Source organism: Pestalotiopsis fici (assembly GCF_000516985.1).
Source record: "Pestalotiopsis fici W106-1 unplaced genomic scaffold PFICI_Scf_12, whole genome shotgun sequence".
NCBI lineage: Eukaryota > Fungi > Ascomycota > Sordariomycetes > Amphisphaeriales > Sporocadaceae > Pestalotiopsis > Pestalotiopsis fici.
The window spans coordinates 2,038,272-2,054,275 of record NW_006917102.1 but is presented as its reverse complement, the minus strand read 5'-3'; the positions used below and the strand labels follow the sequence as shown (position 1 = coordinate 2,054,275).

Genomic DNA, 16,004 nt, shown 5'->3' with positions numbered 1-16,004 from the left:
GTCGGGCTGAGCCCCATTAGCCTCGAGTCAACCTTCAAGGGCCTCAGTCTGAGACACTTTGAGCCTTTTGATGCGCAGCCGGCGGAATTGTCCCCCGACACCATGATAATGCGGGTCGAGCTTCCCGCCGATGAGATCCCAAGGCCGGCTTTTGCTGAATTGGATGGAACACAGATACCGAGGAGGTCGTAACCTTTGATACGACAGGATTGGCTAGGAAACAAAAGGAGGAGCTTCTCTCAGGGAGCCACGACAGGGTCGTGGTCAGTCTTGATTATGATTCTGCCATGAACACATGGCCTGCACGTTATTTTGATGCCATCTCACCAGATTTCCCGGTGCACGATTAAAGATTCCCTATACATCGACTGTTAGTTGTACACTAGATACACATAAAATGCATTTCTCTCGCTGCCGACAGCTTTGTCGGAATCTAATTGCCATATCTCACGGTAGCCATTGGCGTCATACATGATGATATGACCTACAAGTTTCGTCCTGTTGAAAATGTATGCTGTGACTAGCATGTTGTCTAATACCACCTATGGATTATAGTATACAGCTTGATTTGTAAATGACTGTCTTTGGGCCTCGATGTAGGACAGCAGGGAGGAAACGGACAGCGCTGATGAATTCATCAAAGGTTCTCAACCAACGGAAGGAACACAGATCAGGACATGTATCCGCATAATGAGCTTAGGAATTCCACAATGTTACTGGTTCATATATCCACGTAGTCATAGCCAAGAACTCAGGCAACAAAGTTGATGAATCGAGACGTCGCGCGAGATGCACTGCAAGAATTCGATGGTATTCCTGCAATCACTAACTGGTCGGTGTCCCTCCAAGTCTTGTTCAAAGGGGATTGGGGGGAAGGAAGAGGAAGAAGAAGAAGCAGAGTGCACTTGACAAAGCAAATATGTTGGTTTTCAAATATGCCTGCGTGCTCAAAGTAGAGGTGCAGATAATTGCCAGTGAGTGATACAAACGGGGCGTAGACAGGCTCTGGAGAAGTTCATTTTACTTGATACAGTCATTTGCCGCCCCTTTTATTGTGGGCAAAGAACGTATCACGCATTTCATAGCATTAATAAAAGCATTCGCTTGGCGACGAAGTGACAAAGAATGGGATCATGGTATCAAGACTTTGCGCAACAATTTTTGCAAAATCGTAAGTTTGTTTTCAGCGAAATGTATCCAGCAATATTTCACCACCAAAACCAATCTACAAGTTATTGACAGCCTTTAAAAGTGACCTCGACGTCTTCTCCGCCAAACATTGGTTTCCACATTTCCCATGACTTACTACCAAGCACATTCCCAAGGAAGATCCCATGAGTAATTCGTTCGACGATTTCGTAATCACTCGGTTGCAGTTTATGATCAACAGCATCTTCCAAATTATGAATTATGTTCGTCGTGTCGTTTGTCGAAGCAAGTGTTGTGAAATGTTGAGCAAATGCTGAATTGATATCTCGGAGTCTGACAGTGAAGTCCTTGACAGATATTGAAGGTTTGCTTTTGCCGTGGCAAGCACAATCACCAGTCGATGTCGGCTTATCATAAAGTTGTTCATTAGAGTATATTGCCAGTTTCTTCTTTTTGGGCTCGCCATCTGCAGTATTGGGGGTAGTCTTTCGCTTGGCCTTGGTAGGCTCTGGTATTTCGGTAGAGTGGCCGTCCTGTGTGTCATGAACGACATCCTTGTCGTCATGATCTTCAAAGGGTTTATCATCAATATCGGCAAGCCTTTCATTGTACTTGGAGATCTCGAAAGCGGTTGCAGTACTGTGGCTGACAGGACGAGAAATCTTGCGCCGACTGATCTCCGGATCCAATATTGCTGCTTGGCCGGGGAATTCGTCGGCTGGGGTGGTGAAACGTGGCGGCTGAGTACCAGAAGATACTGGCTCATTTAACCAGGCGTCTTGGTCAGGTGTCGCGCTGAAATTGTCTTGGGTCAATTGATTCCCGTACCATTGAGTTGGCTGGGAGCTATAGTATTGGCCGTTTCTATGGATATGACTTGAGCTAGTCATTGCGGGACTGTAGGTGTAGACTGGAGCGTGGCTTGGTTGGAAGCCGACTCCAGCAAGAGGTCCTAGTGGGCGATTGCCAACATGATTTCCTGGCAGAAGGCGAATTTGTCTGCGCTGTTCGCGAGTCGAATCCAAGAATCTGGTTCGGGGGTCGAATCCATTGTGGCTGCCAGCACCTGGTATTTGTTGACGAGCGGTCCTGGGCGGCAATGAAGCTCGCCGGGTATCCTGAGCTGGCCTACGAAGCTCACGGGGAGCTCGCGATGCTGGCCGTGCAGACATTGGTAGGTTGGTGTAATTTGTACTCTTGAAAGAATGTAATTGCGGTTTTAACTATGCCTTGCTGCTGTTGCAAGATTCGTCCCGAGTTTGACATTCCATCCTGTTCAGACGGCACACAAGGAAGGAGGCAAGGTGGCATTCCGTGCAGATAACCGTGACTTCCTTTATTTATTATTCGATGGCATCACATTAGATACTATGTAGTACCTGATACTGGAAGGGTTTTCTTGGTTCTTTGTATATTCAGGCAGTATTCAAAGGTTTCACTTGGCCGCTGCCAATCACACCTTTGACCTCCTTGGATAATTTATTCTACTTCAGTATAAGCCAAAAAAAAAAAAAAAAAATTTAATGAGCACGTCTTTGCATTTCGAGTCAAAACACATGGCCCATGATATTCAGGAACAAAAAGACGAATTAATGGTATAATATGCCATGAATGAACCAATCAATCAAATGGGCGTGATGGGAGAAACGTACATATATTTATGTATGCTTACACTAGGCAAGATGCCTTAAAACCCGAAGTATGCTTTTGATAAATGCCTATCAGTGCGGATAAGCTTCACTGTTGGCTGGCAGCAGCAGCGGCAGCGCGACGCTAACAACATCGGCGCGCATTTCCGCGAGTCCAGTAGGTAAATTCCTCCTCCCCATGCATAGACTGGCTTGACTGGGCAAAACCGGCCAACGTTGCGCATGGGCCTTTTTTCTGTCTCCACGCAACGCGCTGGCTGCCGCAAACGCTTCCAACCACTAAGTAGGTACCTACCTAGCTAAGTTCATTTTCGCGACTCTACTTGGAGAATCACCTTGATACTGTCGCGCAGTCCCTTGATCCGTCTCGAACTGCATCGCGGCCGACAATCCATCAACAGTCGACGGTCCCTGTCTGTCCGCACCCTTCACCATGGCTCCGAAGGGCGGCAAGGACGCCGAAAAGCATCACATTGACCACACCCCCGAGTACGAGGAATTCATCAAGAAACTCGCCGCTTTTCATGAAAAGCGCGGCACCAATTTCGAGCCTGAGCCGCGCCTGCCCGTCAGCGGTGGCCATGTCAATGTTGACCTCCTCAAGCTTTACAAGGGTGTCATTGAGCGTGGTGGCTATGATGAGCTCTGTAGCAAGCAAAAAGCCTGGGGCCAGCTAGCTGAAGAGTTGGGCATGTTTGCCGATGATAACAAGAATATGGGACAGCTCTCCTTTCAGCTCAAGACCGATTTCTACCGCTTTCTGGGTGCCTTTTGGATCCAAGATCAGTATGGAAAGGAGCCTCCGCCCAAAGAAATCCTCGAGGCCGTCTCGTGTGCCACCAAATACGGTCCCATCCTCACGCGAACGATCGAAAGCTTCGAACTCGCCACGGGCAAGCGTCCCGGGAGCGAAACACCTGTCAAGGAGGACAAGCCTGCCGAGAGCACACCTGTTTCTGGAAACAGGGCCTCGGGTCGTCTTCGCGAAGCTCCTGCGCAGCGCATACCTTTCCAGCCCGACACAGGCTCAACTCGTGCGACCCGCCATACCTCGTCGCAGCACACTAACAGCCAATCCCATCACTCGGCTAATTCGCATAGTACAACTACTACTTCTCATACTGCACCTGCTGCTGCGTCTACTTCCCACGGGCAACATGCTCAACACCATGCTCCGCAACGGTATGAAGGCTCACATTTGCACCAGCAGCCTCCACCTGTAATGCGCGGGGCATCTGGCTCGTACGTTCCTCCTAACTCGGAGAACGCATCACGACTTAGCGAAATCATTGAGCCTCGACCCCCGATAAATGTTCCCTTGCGACCTGTTTCCACACCTGGAAATAACCCAGTAGAGTATGCCAGGCGTCAGCGTCAATTGAGGTACGCCGCAGCCGGCATACTGGAACCGATCCCGGGTCGCCCTCCTGTACCAGGTGGTAAGCTTCAGATCCATGCCCCGACACCACATGATTGTTATACTGATTCTCGCAGCCAATAACGATGGACCAAACATCTACACGAGGTGCCTTCAATCTCTCCGTTCTGGCATCCCTTCTGAACAAGCATTCGCTTTGCACCACCTGGTGAAAATATCATTTGAGCGAGGTGATAAATTCAAGTTTGAATCGTTTCTTGGCCTAGCCGAGGGTTTGATTGAAAAGGGCCTCGAGATTGCCAGTCTTTTCTACCACATAGACTTGGAGCTCGACTACACCGGCGGCGATGACGGTTCCAGCGACGCCATCTTGGATGGAGTTCACGGAACCCGAGATCTTCTGTCGAGGATCGAGAAGTTTCAGCGACGAGCTACATTTGATCATCTGCAGCCCGAACATTCTGCAGACCTCTTTGTTCGGATCACGGAAGCTATTCTGACTATTCGCAACATGGTCATGCTGCAAGAGAACGCTATTTACATGGCTGAAGTGTACCCACTCAAGGACCTTCTCTGTATACTTTTACAGCTGCCACGACTGGAAATGCTAGTCGAGGTCAAACACTTTGCCCTGGACATTGCCGAGCAGCTGACGCCCTGGCTGGTGTTGGACGCAGAGGACCCCTTGTATCAATCACTGCTTAGCCAGCTCGACTCTTCCGATCGTGGCACGATACTCACAGCCTTGCGCGCTATCAGTCGCATTTCAATGAATCTGGAAGCCACGAATAAGCTTCAAAAAGTTCCCGCTATTGTTCTGCAAAACATCATCACCTGGCTTCTACTCAATGATGAGGAACTCATGGATGCATGTCTGGACTTCCTCTACCAGTACACAGCAGTGGTACCCAATGTGGAATCACTCCTCGACTCCGTCGACATGGAGCAAGCAATTCCACACCTGGTACGACTCCTGGCACATGGATCCAAGAGAATCAGAGAATCGTACATTCTTGAGCCTGAGCGAAAAGTCGGGGCTTCGGAGCACGTAGTGCCACTACCCCAGGATCTTCAGGACAGATTGTCGGGAACAGAGGAGCCTCAGCGCTGCTTCAACTGGCTGACTAGTCTCTTTGAAGAAGATCCCGAGTCCCACATCACTCAGATCGCGATCTGGCAGGCGTACCAGAGTTCGTTCGGCGGCAAGTCCCGCAATACTCTGAGTGCCGCCGACTTCATCAGAAATGTCAGCCACGTCTTTGTGAACGCCCGTGCTCAAATAATAAGAGGTCCTGGCGAAGCTCAGCGTTTTATTATTGAGGGTATCCGGGCGCGTACGGTACCTCTGGACTACGAGACCAAGGAAGAGTATGCCCGTTGTCAGTGGCTGATTGGCGGCGCGCCATATACACTTCAGAGATGCGGTGGTTTCTTCCCGGGGGGTGAGAAGCTGTGGCAGCACATTATGACCCAGCATCTTGAGCGAAGTCCGGGTGAGGACGGCAAGTTTTCCGACACAGAAGTCGATGTTTCCTGCAAGTGGGCCGACTGTAGGAAATATGTGCAGCCCACACCGATGAAACTATCGCAGCTCACGCGCCACTTGAAAACTCACGTTTCCACGCCAGTCAAGCGCGGACTCTCCGACAGCAGCTCTGACGTACCCGCCAAGAAGCTCAAGAAGTCGTATCTAGTGCCTGCCAAGACAATGACCATCACGTGGGAGAAGACACTTACAACCCCGGATGAGCGCAACCCTCGGATCGACCGTGCTGCAGGTATTCCACTCAGCGCCGTCCTAGTGCTACGCAACATAGCCCGCAATGTTGTCAAGACAGAGTCACAAGAAACTCTTTTACAGAGTGAGGAGACTGGAGGCGAGGCAGGTGGCTGGAACGAGAAACTCTTTAGACCCATGACGCCACGACTCTTCGAGGTCATGACGGAGAATCCGGCCATGGTGAGTGACCCTCTGCTCATCTTTGAAACCTTGATAAATACTAATCTGTGTAGTCGGACTATATTGCCTCGCTGCTGCAACTTATTCAACAAGACGTTTGAGGTGGAGTTGGCACTGCCAAGCAGCTATCATCGTGGACGGTCAGCCCGTGTCGGCCTAGATACCCGGCTTCGGGGAATCGTCCAAGGGCCCGGTTGTCATGAAGCTTGATAGCTGACACGATCAATGACGAATGGGCACAAAAGGAAAAAGGGTACAACATCGCCAGGATGACTTAATCTGCATGCTGTTTTAGGGCGTGTTACTTCGTTTGGGGCGTTATAATCGAGGCTATTGCGGACGGAAGACTATCCGCTCGGATACCCCATAGGCGTTTAGGATATGTATTGTTAGGGGAAAGATCCATATCGGCACGACACGGAAAGGCAAGGAAGGACTCAAGACGTTGCATCGCATTGATACAAGGGATGAGAAGAGTTAGTTGCCAGATTGTTGCCACGCGGACTTGTATTGTTAGAGGGCGTTGCCATGAAGTCGCTCCAACAGGCTGGACAATGGCATTTAATGCTTTTTCAAGACTTGATATTCAATTTGTACGAATACTTTTGAGCTATATTACCCAAATTCTTGAACGGTAGACTCGACAGAAGAGGTGGTGGATCAAATAATAGTAAACATCATGGTAGGTCCTTTAGGGACAGAGAAGATTAAAATAAAATACTTGTAGGAGACTCAACTGTCACCGGCTGCTGATCATTGGCTTTATGGCAGCAATCGAGCAAGTACAGGACATTCATTACCTTACCTACCCTTGGTAATTCATTGTAAGCTGTATTAGGTACATGGTGGTGAACCACTGGAGGCTTCTGACACATTTGAAGCCCCAACAATCAGTGAATACAATGCTGTCAGGGGTCTGCGGTTAGGCTCGAATCCGCTACCAAGTACAGGGGTTAGCGCTGCAGCACCTGGGGGACGTGCATCCGGACCTCGAGAAGTGCGAGAGACATGGAAATCAGACGCAGGTGAAGTTCATAGGCCGTCACTGGACATACACAATTAAACAAACTCTCGCGGCAGACTGACGGCGCCCAACAGCGACATTACGAATTGAGGACCTGGACACTGGCCGATAATTAGACAGAAGGAACGTTCCAAGTGTTTGCAAAGTCAAAAAGGACTCTCAAGCCGCAAACAATTTGGCCGCTAGGTGCCTGCGCGGGACACGTTGACAGCACATCACCTACCAACCTGCCAACCTAAACACCTGCCTACGAATAGCTCCAGCTTTCCTACCTCGAAGATTCCAAGCTCCCCCGCGCGGAGGGGTGACGAAAAAGATGCCAGATGGTCAAATAACGATCGCGAGCAACGCATTCTCCCGTTAAGACAGACACAGCTGGACTCTCCTACAAGATGGATGCGCCTCGACCGAATGGCAGCGGCGGCCGCGAGGTGGGCCGCGCTGAGAGGTTTGAGGAAGAGAAGCGGCGCATTGTCGAAAGCTGCTTCAATAAGAAGGACACGGATGGCTCCTGTAAGTGCCCTGTCACATTGAGGATGGTACTGTAGCTGTGTTATCGCCTCGAAGCCACTGCTATCATCAGTGCGACACATTGTCGGTGCAGGATGGCTGACTGACCTTCTCGTTCTTCAAGTGCTTGAAACCTACATCACCCATATCCGGATCACGGAGTACAGCTCCCATCCTTCCTCGCCACCTCCCCCCGAGGCAATCACACCCCAGTCCGAGAAACCGCGCGTTATCATTGTCGCCGTCCGCAAGTCCGGTCGTGTCCGAATGCACAAGTCCAAAGAAAACGCGAATGGGACTTTTTCAATCGGAAAGACATGGGACCTGAATGACTTGACCGGTATCGAGTCTTTCACTTCGACCTCTGTTGACCCGAGAAAGCGACAATGGGCAGGAGACACTGGATTCACAGTTGTTATTGGAAAGCCCTATTTCTGGCAGTGCTCCGCCGATAAGGAAAAGAAGTTCTTCATCGCCAGTCTGATCAAGATTTACAGCAAATATACTGGGGGCAAACTACCTGAGCTCCATGGCTTTGATCCCCGTGAACAGGACCAGGTACTCGGATCACGGCGTCCACCAACCCGCAATGAGACAGCACCGCCCTCATCACTAAGACCAGGCATCTCGCCGGCACAGAGTGAGCTATCTGTTACCAAGACACCTATACAAGCGTACCAACCACCACCGAGACGACCAGTTTCTCCGAATCGCAATCTCATTCTCCCGAATGGCATGTCGGCATCGCCTGCCTCTAGTTCAGGATCGCGAGACCCAAGCCTACCACCACCGCCATCACTCCGCCGGCTGGCCGGAAACAACCCCAGTCAGGACTCGTTGGCCTCCCGAAAAAGCGAAGATGCCTCGAGTATTCCGCCAAGATCAAGAGGCGGTATGAATGGCCCAGGTGCCTTTGCAAGATTTGGAGATCGTGATCGTGATCTGGCAGCAACGCCTCCCATCCAGCCTCAGCAACAGGCACCGCCCCCACTACAGCCACCGCCGCCAGGGCCTGCTCCCCAATTCGACCTGCCTGATAGACGCCGACCACCAATGGATCCTTCCAGACCACAGAATGCATCTGTAGATAATGATTTAGTCCCGGCACCCCTGATGAGTCCCGGCTTCAGAAAGGACCCGCAGTCGCAGACACAACCTCCAGTGACACAGGAGCAGTCCCAACCGCAACCCCCGCCGCCGCCTCGAAATGCAGAGAGAATGTCTCCACGCAAGCCTGCAGCGCCGACTAGGACGGACAACTCTTCCATTGCCACTGCTCTGAATGAGTCAGAGACGCCCTTGGGCGCTGCTTCGCCTGTGATGGCAACACCCTCGCCTGGAACTCCGCCATTTGTTAGTGCAGCTCCATCTCCAGCGCCAATAGAAAAGCCAAAGACCCCCCCGCCTCCGCCTCCGGAGCCCGAGGAGAGTCGTCCTGGCCTGGGACCCATGATCAAGTCCAAGAAATCCAAGGGTGAACTAGCAGGTACCCTGTGGAAGGCCGCCTCGGCCGTCTCGGCTTTTAAACCACGACCAGGCGGTGCTGGTGAAAGGCTACGGGAACTAAAGCGTGCTGATAGTGATGGGCCGGATGGAATCACCGAAGTTGTGCCAGCTCCCCCAAGGGCCACGCCGAAGCCTGAACCCCCCAAGGCTGTGGAACCGCCCAAGTCTCCGAAGAGAAATTCCAACAATGTACCCGAGGTGAAGATTACGGTCCCCAACTCAAGTCGACCTAATAGTCTGCAGCCGACTGTGCCAGAGCAGAAGAAAGTCGCAGAGGTTGTTAAGAAACCAACCGAGGAGCCTGTTATTACTGGAAACGACGCAAAGTATTTGACCACTCTTGGAATCGACACAAGCATACTTGCTGGTCAGACCGACGAATTCATCAAGTTGCTTGATCATTTCGGATGGGTACCTGGCGAGCAAATGCGTGGTCGCAACTTCGAGGAGATGAAGATGGACGTCGACCGCCAGCTCAACAAGGCGCAGGCGGGTGATTGGGTGGTCAGGTTCGAGGAAGAAGACGAAAGAATTGATGCTATCAAACGAGGTCTCGACGTTGCGATTGCAGAGTGCGATGAGCTCGACAACCTGCTGACACTTTATAGCGTCGAGTTGGGGGTAGGTCCAAAACATATCAATGGGTCAAGGTCATGGTGGTCGCTAACTCTTACTCATAGACCCTGTCTGAAGACATAGCATATATTGAAGCTCAAGGCCAAGGTCTCCAAGTGCAAGCTGCGAACCAAAAGCTGCTCAGGAAAGAGTTGGAATCTCTTCTCGACACGTGTGCAATACAGCGTGAGGATCTCCGACCTCTCGAGGTCACCCCCCTGGACTCCATGGCTGGCTTGGAAGATGTCGAGTCTACGCTGGTGACATTGTACAAAGCTATGATGAAGATTGATCCTACCATGGACGGTGCAGAATCCAGAGGAGACGATCTTAGTCTTGGAGACCAGCAGAGCGGCTTCAATGCCGATTATGGCAAGATGCGCATCGTACAGGAAAAGAAAGAGATGTACCTCACTAGCAGCTCCCAATTCCTAATACGATACCGAGAGTTCATGGAGCGGCAGTTTGACTTGGCTGCGCGCGAGGTCAAGAAGAGCCTGGATGGGGCGCTGTCCAAAAAGGTCGACCCAAAGCACCACGATGTTGGTCGTGATCTTTTGTGGCGCTACAACCCGCTTATGGTGTACGCGCGTGACCTGGATCTGACTGGGTGGAACACGTTTCTCCAGATTTATCAGGACAAGAACTTTCCAATTTACAAGTCGGAATTCAAGGAAGTACTGACCGCGTGGAAGCGCAATGCTAGCAAGCCAACCGGCGAGGAAGCTGAACTCCTCTTTACGGCACAAGCAGAGAAGCAGCAGGAGAGCACAATGGCCACTGCAAGGAAACTCACTGTGAAACGAAGCCAGACACTTGCCAGGTCTCTACGGTCGCCCCTAGGAGACGGCAGCAAGGGTGCCGTCGAGAAGGCCGAGCGCGTCCTGCCATATGAGATATTCGCAGGCATTGCCGACGATCTACTGCCACTTGTGGAAATGGAGCAAAACTTTATCATTGACTTTTTCCATGCCACGACACTGGAAACTTTGGACTTCCCTGACGCAGTCGCCTCGGCAAAACCTCGTGATCGACGTTACGGCGATTTGAGGAGACACAGACTCATGGAACCTGATAGGGATCTCGCCAAAAGAGTGACGCGTGCGATGGAGGTGATATTCGGTTTCATAGAAACTGAATTGCAGCAAACCGTTGACTGGGTGCTATCACAAGATCCACTGTAAGTTATACATATACTCGCTTATATGCTGTGATGGGCATAAACTGACCAAGCCTCAGTCAAGGAGTTGGAGTACTGGCCGTGCTCGAGCGCAAGCACTCGGACATGACCCAGTCCAATCAAGATTTCCTCAACAATGTATTGCAAAAACTGCACAACAACCTGGAATCACGGTTCACGAGATTTGTGGATGAGCAAATCCGCGCCATCGAAGAGACCAAGGTCAAAATCAAGAAGCGCAAAGGCGTTATATCATTTATTCGAATCTTCCCACAATTCTCTGTTGCAGTCGAGAATATGATGGCGGTGGCCGAAACAACCAGCTCGGCGCGCAAATCCATTGACCGCGAGTATAATCGTATCATCAAAACCATGTTCGAATCTCTCAAGGTGATTGCTCGAGAAAACCCGGCGACCCTGACCAATGCTGGTGCGGATCCCGAAGATAAGGAAGCATTGAACTACCACATCTTGCTCATCGAAAACATGAATCATTTCCTAGAGGAGCTCGACACACGTGGGCTGGAGGTTCTCGAAGACTGGAAAGAGGAGGCCGATAAGGAGATGAACGAGCACATGAATCTCTACCTAAACGCGGTCATGCGCCGGCCTCTGGGCAAACTCTTGGAGTATGTCGAGAATATTGAGGGCCAGCTGACCTCGGGCAAGTCACCCACGACCATTGCATCGCAGCCATCGAATTCCAAGGCAACCTTCAACAAAATCCTGTCAAATTACGACGGCCGCGAGGTCAAGAAGGGAGTGGAAGCTCTGAGGAAGAGAGTCGACAAGCACTTTGGCGACTCGGACGAGAACCCGAGCGTGACAAGCAGCAGAGCACTAGTGAACAAGGTACTCAAGGAGTGCGAACAATTTTACGGCGACGTCGAGGTCAGAATCTCCACCATTACATCTACAGTGTACGGTGGTGATGTTTTGTTCGAGTGGCCACGAAGCGAGGTCAAAAGCGCTTTCTCTAGTGGCAGATAGAAGAACTCACTGCTTAACCAAAAATGGTATTAGACGAGATCGTTGGCGCGAAGCCAAGCTGAGAATATATGTACATACATCGTGGCTAGGGTGAGAGGTGACTGGCATGATTCATGTGTACGCTGAGCCGCTTGGACTTTGCACTTGCTTTGAACTTATGAGTTGTCCATGATAATACAAAAAAATTCAAAAGTCTGGGACCATAGCCCAACCTCATGGAAGATTCTTGTCACGACCTAATTTAAAATAACATGACACTGAGCTAATGCTCTTGCAATCGTGATGTCGGTCTTGTCGGCGCGTTCTTTGGAAAAATAAAGATTGGCAGTCTATGATTCTGCACGACTGGGCCAATGCATCCGCAAAGAAAAGAATACACGAGTTTGATGCCGAGGATTTTGAATTGATTTACGCTTTGATTCCACGTGTCCCCGTTGTTCCATCATGTCCAGCACGGCATCATCATGCAGCTGGCGACGTAATCTACAATTTGACTCGTCAGCTAGCCATCTTTTGAAAAAGAAGAAGAAATCAGAGCGTTCATGTCATGAGGCGCGATTCATCACACTCTCGAAAATGTTCACAGACGCCACATTCTCAACTCACCTGCCACGTGTCAATCACAACGTAACCGTCTCCCGACGTCAGGATGCCAATAGCTACAATATTGTTCAGCCAATAATAGTCTGGGCTGCCCGTTTCGAACTTTTCTCTGAGATGAATGGTTCCGTCGGCCTGTTTTCTTGGTCAGAGGCTCATCGTCTTTTTCCCCCTTTCTTGTCAATTCCCTGAAATGCACATACCTGCTTGGGGCCTTCGGTCTGTATGAAGATATTGGCTCCGTCCGAAGTACGGAGTTGATACCGCGTGTCCGGATGAAATGTAACCTGATTATTGTGCGTGTCCGTCCATCCCCAATCGGCCCCGAGATTCAAAATAGTGCCTTTTGTTTGTATTTGTGAGTCAGCAAAGACGAAAACACCATTTTGCTTGGTCCTTTCCCTTTCCGTGATACATGGGAATTGTGAGTTGAACATACCGTTCAAGTTGGGCCCGCTGAACGTGCCACCAATGATGGGGATCGCTACTCGTTCTCCATATGGACCGACGCCCATGCTGAACTTGGTGCCCAGCGTCACGTTGGCCGTGTAAAGGTAGGTCAAGCCTGGCGCCGCCGGGGTAGCCGCGGTGACGGTGGGCATGGCCACCGATAGGAGAGATGTAAAGATATTGGCGAATCGCATTCTGCCTGTGATTTCGATAAAATAATTATAAAGAGTCCAGTGTGTATTGGTATTCCGTGTACTAGCGGTAACTTGATATGATATAACAGCCAGGTTGGAATCAGAGCCAAGTATTGAAATGATCAAGAGGTGAAATATATGCACTTTCTACCAGCACACACGACGATCAATGGGCCCAAGAATGCCGAGCCAAGCGCGGTTACGAGATGTGGGACGCGGAACTCGAGTCGAGATGCTGGACAGGACTTGCACACAGTCGCTGGACAAATGGTGTCTCCATTATACAGATGGGGAAGGTATAAGAGCTATGACTAGCGAGGCACGCCAACCTCCTCACTTGGTGGTTTACCCCAGATTGCCGGTCACCGGCAGTGGATATCGGCAGGGGGGTTTGCCACTAAGAAGAAATGATGAACCATTTTTGGATTATTGGGTTTTTGCATCGAGTATCCTTTGAATGAGCTTTCTATTGAGTGACATGGCGGTTTACATGCAATCTGTGCTTCTGATACGAGATGCCGATGCTTCAAGGATGTTATATACTTGCCTTGCCATGCTGCATAGCAATCCACGTGACGCATTTACGATCCAAACTTCAGTTATACATCAAGATGATCAAACCTGAACATATTTTATACATAAGCGAGTTTTTGCAAATCGTAGTCTCAGATACATCATAAATACGAACCAAGACTTTAGCCCAGTCTGACCGTCTTCCACATCCTCATGCATTCTTGCAAGTCCATGGCCACGGTGCCATCGACAGCCGTGGTTGTATCCTTGATCATGGCTATGAGAAGACTGGCCCTGGCAAACATGTCCTGAGACTCTCGCAACGCAGACAGGTCCGACACCCTCATGCCTCCGTTGTCTGCCCACGCCTTCCACAGAGCAAGGACACGGCACAGGGACGAGGCGAACTGTCCATCGAGGACCATGCGGTGCAAAAACATCCCCACAGCATCCTTGAGGTCGACATCACTATCTATATGCCCTCGGGCCTTGAGCCACTTGAGATTGTGCTCGGCGACGAGCTTGTTGTCCCATTTGGGGCTTTGCAGGGCCTCGAGCTCGCGTTGATCCCGGCGCTGGGCGTCGAGGCGCATTTTATCGCGCACTGGTTTTGATTTTTCTCGTCAGATCACTTGCCCCGCGCATTGAAGAATATTGAAATAGATCTAGGAAGAGTGTGGCTCCAAACTTACTGTCGTTCATACGCTGCTGCATCTCTCTCTGCATCCGGTTACTAATAGCGATCTGGCGCTGCTCGTGAGACATGCGGTTCTCTTCCGCCATGGCCAGCCTCTGCTCTTGGTGGCGCCGCGTGACGGCCTCGTGGTACTCCATGCCCGTGTTGAACCTTGTGGCCCACTGCGGCGTGTCGGCCTCGTCGACCACGTCCAGCAGCACCAGCACGCCACACGGCACCGTGTCCCGCACGGCAAAGCTCAGGGTTTCATCGGGGATCTTGTAGTTCCAGAGCATGGTTTGGCCCGTCGTCCCGTACGCCGTCGCGGCGCTGGCGAACCACATGCCGTCTGGCTTGCCGGCGCGAATGCGCAGATGCTCAATGTAGAGACTCTCGGGTGTAGAGTCCGATGCGAGGATCTCTAGGTCTTGGCTGAGGGCAGCGTTTAGCCCGTCAATGGATATATGGCAGCTTATTGGTGTCTTGGAGTTTGATTGTGATTGTTTCTGAATCGAGTCCAGGGACTCTTTTGAGGTAACTTTCTTGGCTGGTGATGACTCGCCCGCTTCGCCGGATTCCCCCACTGCATCGTTCTGGCTTGAAGAGTCTCCGGGATTCACACTAACTGGCTTCTTGGGTTGCTGAAACGGTGGCAGTTGTACCCAGTACGGAGGCAACGAACCGGAATCTCGAGTGGTCCATGATGAAGACCATTCCACTGCCAGCGACAAGTGACCGTCTGAATCATCCAGTGGCGCAATGGTCAGAGCTTTGTGGCCATCCAGTGACTTCATCAGGGCACAACCCATCGGCGTCCACAGTCCCGTCGTGCGCAGGAGCTTCCAACCATGAGCGTCGGGAATAGCCCCGAGGTCCAACAGGTAAGAAACCAGCTCGTCGAATGCAACCTCGACCTGGGGCTGGCGCAGCTGATCCGCGTATTCGACACGCTGCGTCTTGAGGCCAATGGTGTTGGTCTTCCAATTGAACGTCGTCCAGCTGCCGCCCGGGATCTGGCTCGGCTGCCTCGAGAGTTCCCAGTACTCGGAACTCTCGCTGAAGCGATCCCACGGGGTAACGGCATAGCGCGGTAGTTCCACCTCGATCACCTTGTTGACTATATCACTTCGTGTCAAGGCGGGCAGTCTTGCTTTTCTCAGCATGCGCTTGATCTTGGACAGGGCGGCCAGAGTCGCGACTGTATTGTAGAGAATGGGCAGAACGCCAAGAACGGCTAGGGGCACGCCAATATAAGTGATGATATCGGTGGCCGATTTGCCGCCATCATCATAGTTACTGGACATGATTGCCACCAAGAGTATATCACGAGACAAGCGACGAGCTTGTTTTCAACGTCTCGGGAATAGCAGACGCCATATATGCCCTGGTGACCGTTGCAGACAAGGCAGACTACAGGCACAAACAGGGGATCCGCATATGGATCTTCTTTATTGCTGCTTCCTCAGCCGCACGCACCGGACCGCTTTAGCGCTTCGAACCCTGCATGCAACCTGAAATTGGCTCCAGGGGGCAGGGGAAAGAGACTACATTGTATGCGGCCAAGTGTTAGAAAAGGTTAAACCATAAATGTCCTGCCTGAAATGTGGAAT

General features: G+C 51.1%; 5 protein-coding genes across 5 annotated transcripts; 2 read left to right on the top strand and 3 right to left on the bottom strand.

Moving 5' to 3' along the window:
* Nucleotides 1–1,232: 1,232 nt before the first annotated feature.
* PFICI_14359 (uncharacterized protein) lies at nt 1,233–2,321 on the bottom strand (the record flags this gene model as incomplete). Its single annotated transcript, XM_007842940.1, has 1 exon — nt 1,233–2,321. The coding sequence occupies one exon, from the start codon at nt 2,319–2,321 to the stop codon at nt 1,233–1,235; it is 1,089 nt and encodes a 362-aa protein (XP_007841131.1).
* Nucleotides 2,322–3,231: 910 nt separating this feature from the next.
* Nucleotides 3,232–6,237, top strand: PFICI_14358 (uncharacterized protein; the record flags this gene model as incomplete). Its single annotated transcript, XM_007842939.1, has 3 exons — nt 3,232–4,237; nt 4,293–6,136; nt 6,190–6,237. 3 exons carry the CDS (start codon nt 3,232–3,234, stop codon nt 6,235–6,237), a joined length of 2,898 nt encoding a protein of 965 aa, XP_007841130.1.
* A 1,315-nt stretch (nt 6,238–7,552) lies between these two features.
* PFICI_14357 (uncharacterized protein) lies at nt 7,553–11,961 on the top strand (the record flags this gene model as incomplete). Its single annotated transcript, XM_007842938.1, has 4 exons — nt 7,553–7,673; nt 7,795–9,797; nt 9,857–10,971; nt 11,031–11,961. The coding sequence occupies 4 exons, from the start codon at nt 7,553–7,555 to the stop codon at nt 11,959–11,961; spliced, it is 4,170 nt and encodes a 1,389-aa protein (XP_007841129.1).
* A 597-nt stretch (nt 11,962–12,558) lies between these two features.
* On the bottom strand, nt 12,559–13,205 carry PFICI_14356 (uncharacterized protein; the record flags this gene model as incomplete). The annotated part of the gene is made up of 3 exons (XM_007842937.1): nt 12,559–12,696; nt 12,765–12,904; nt 13,001–13,205. 3 exons carry the CDS (start codon nt 13,203–13,205, stop codon nt 12,559–12,561), a joined length of 483 nt encoding a protein of 160 aa, XP_007841128.1.
* Nucleotides 13,206–13,900: 695 nt separating this feature from the next.
* On the bottom strand, nt 13,901–15,698 carry PFICI_14355 (uncharacterized protein; the record flags this gene model as incomplete). Its single annotated transcript, XM_007842936.1, has 2 exons — nt 13,901–14,322; nt 14,411–15,698. 2 exons carry the CDS (start codon nt 15,696–15,698, stop codon nt 13,901–13,903), a joined length of 1,710 nt encoding a protein of 569 aa, XP_007841127.1.
* Nucleotides 15,699–16,004: the final 306 nt, after the last annotated feature.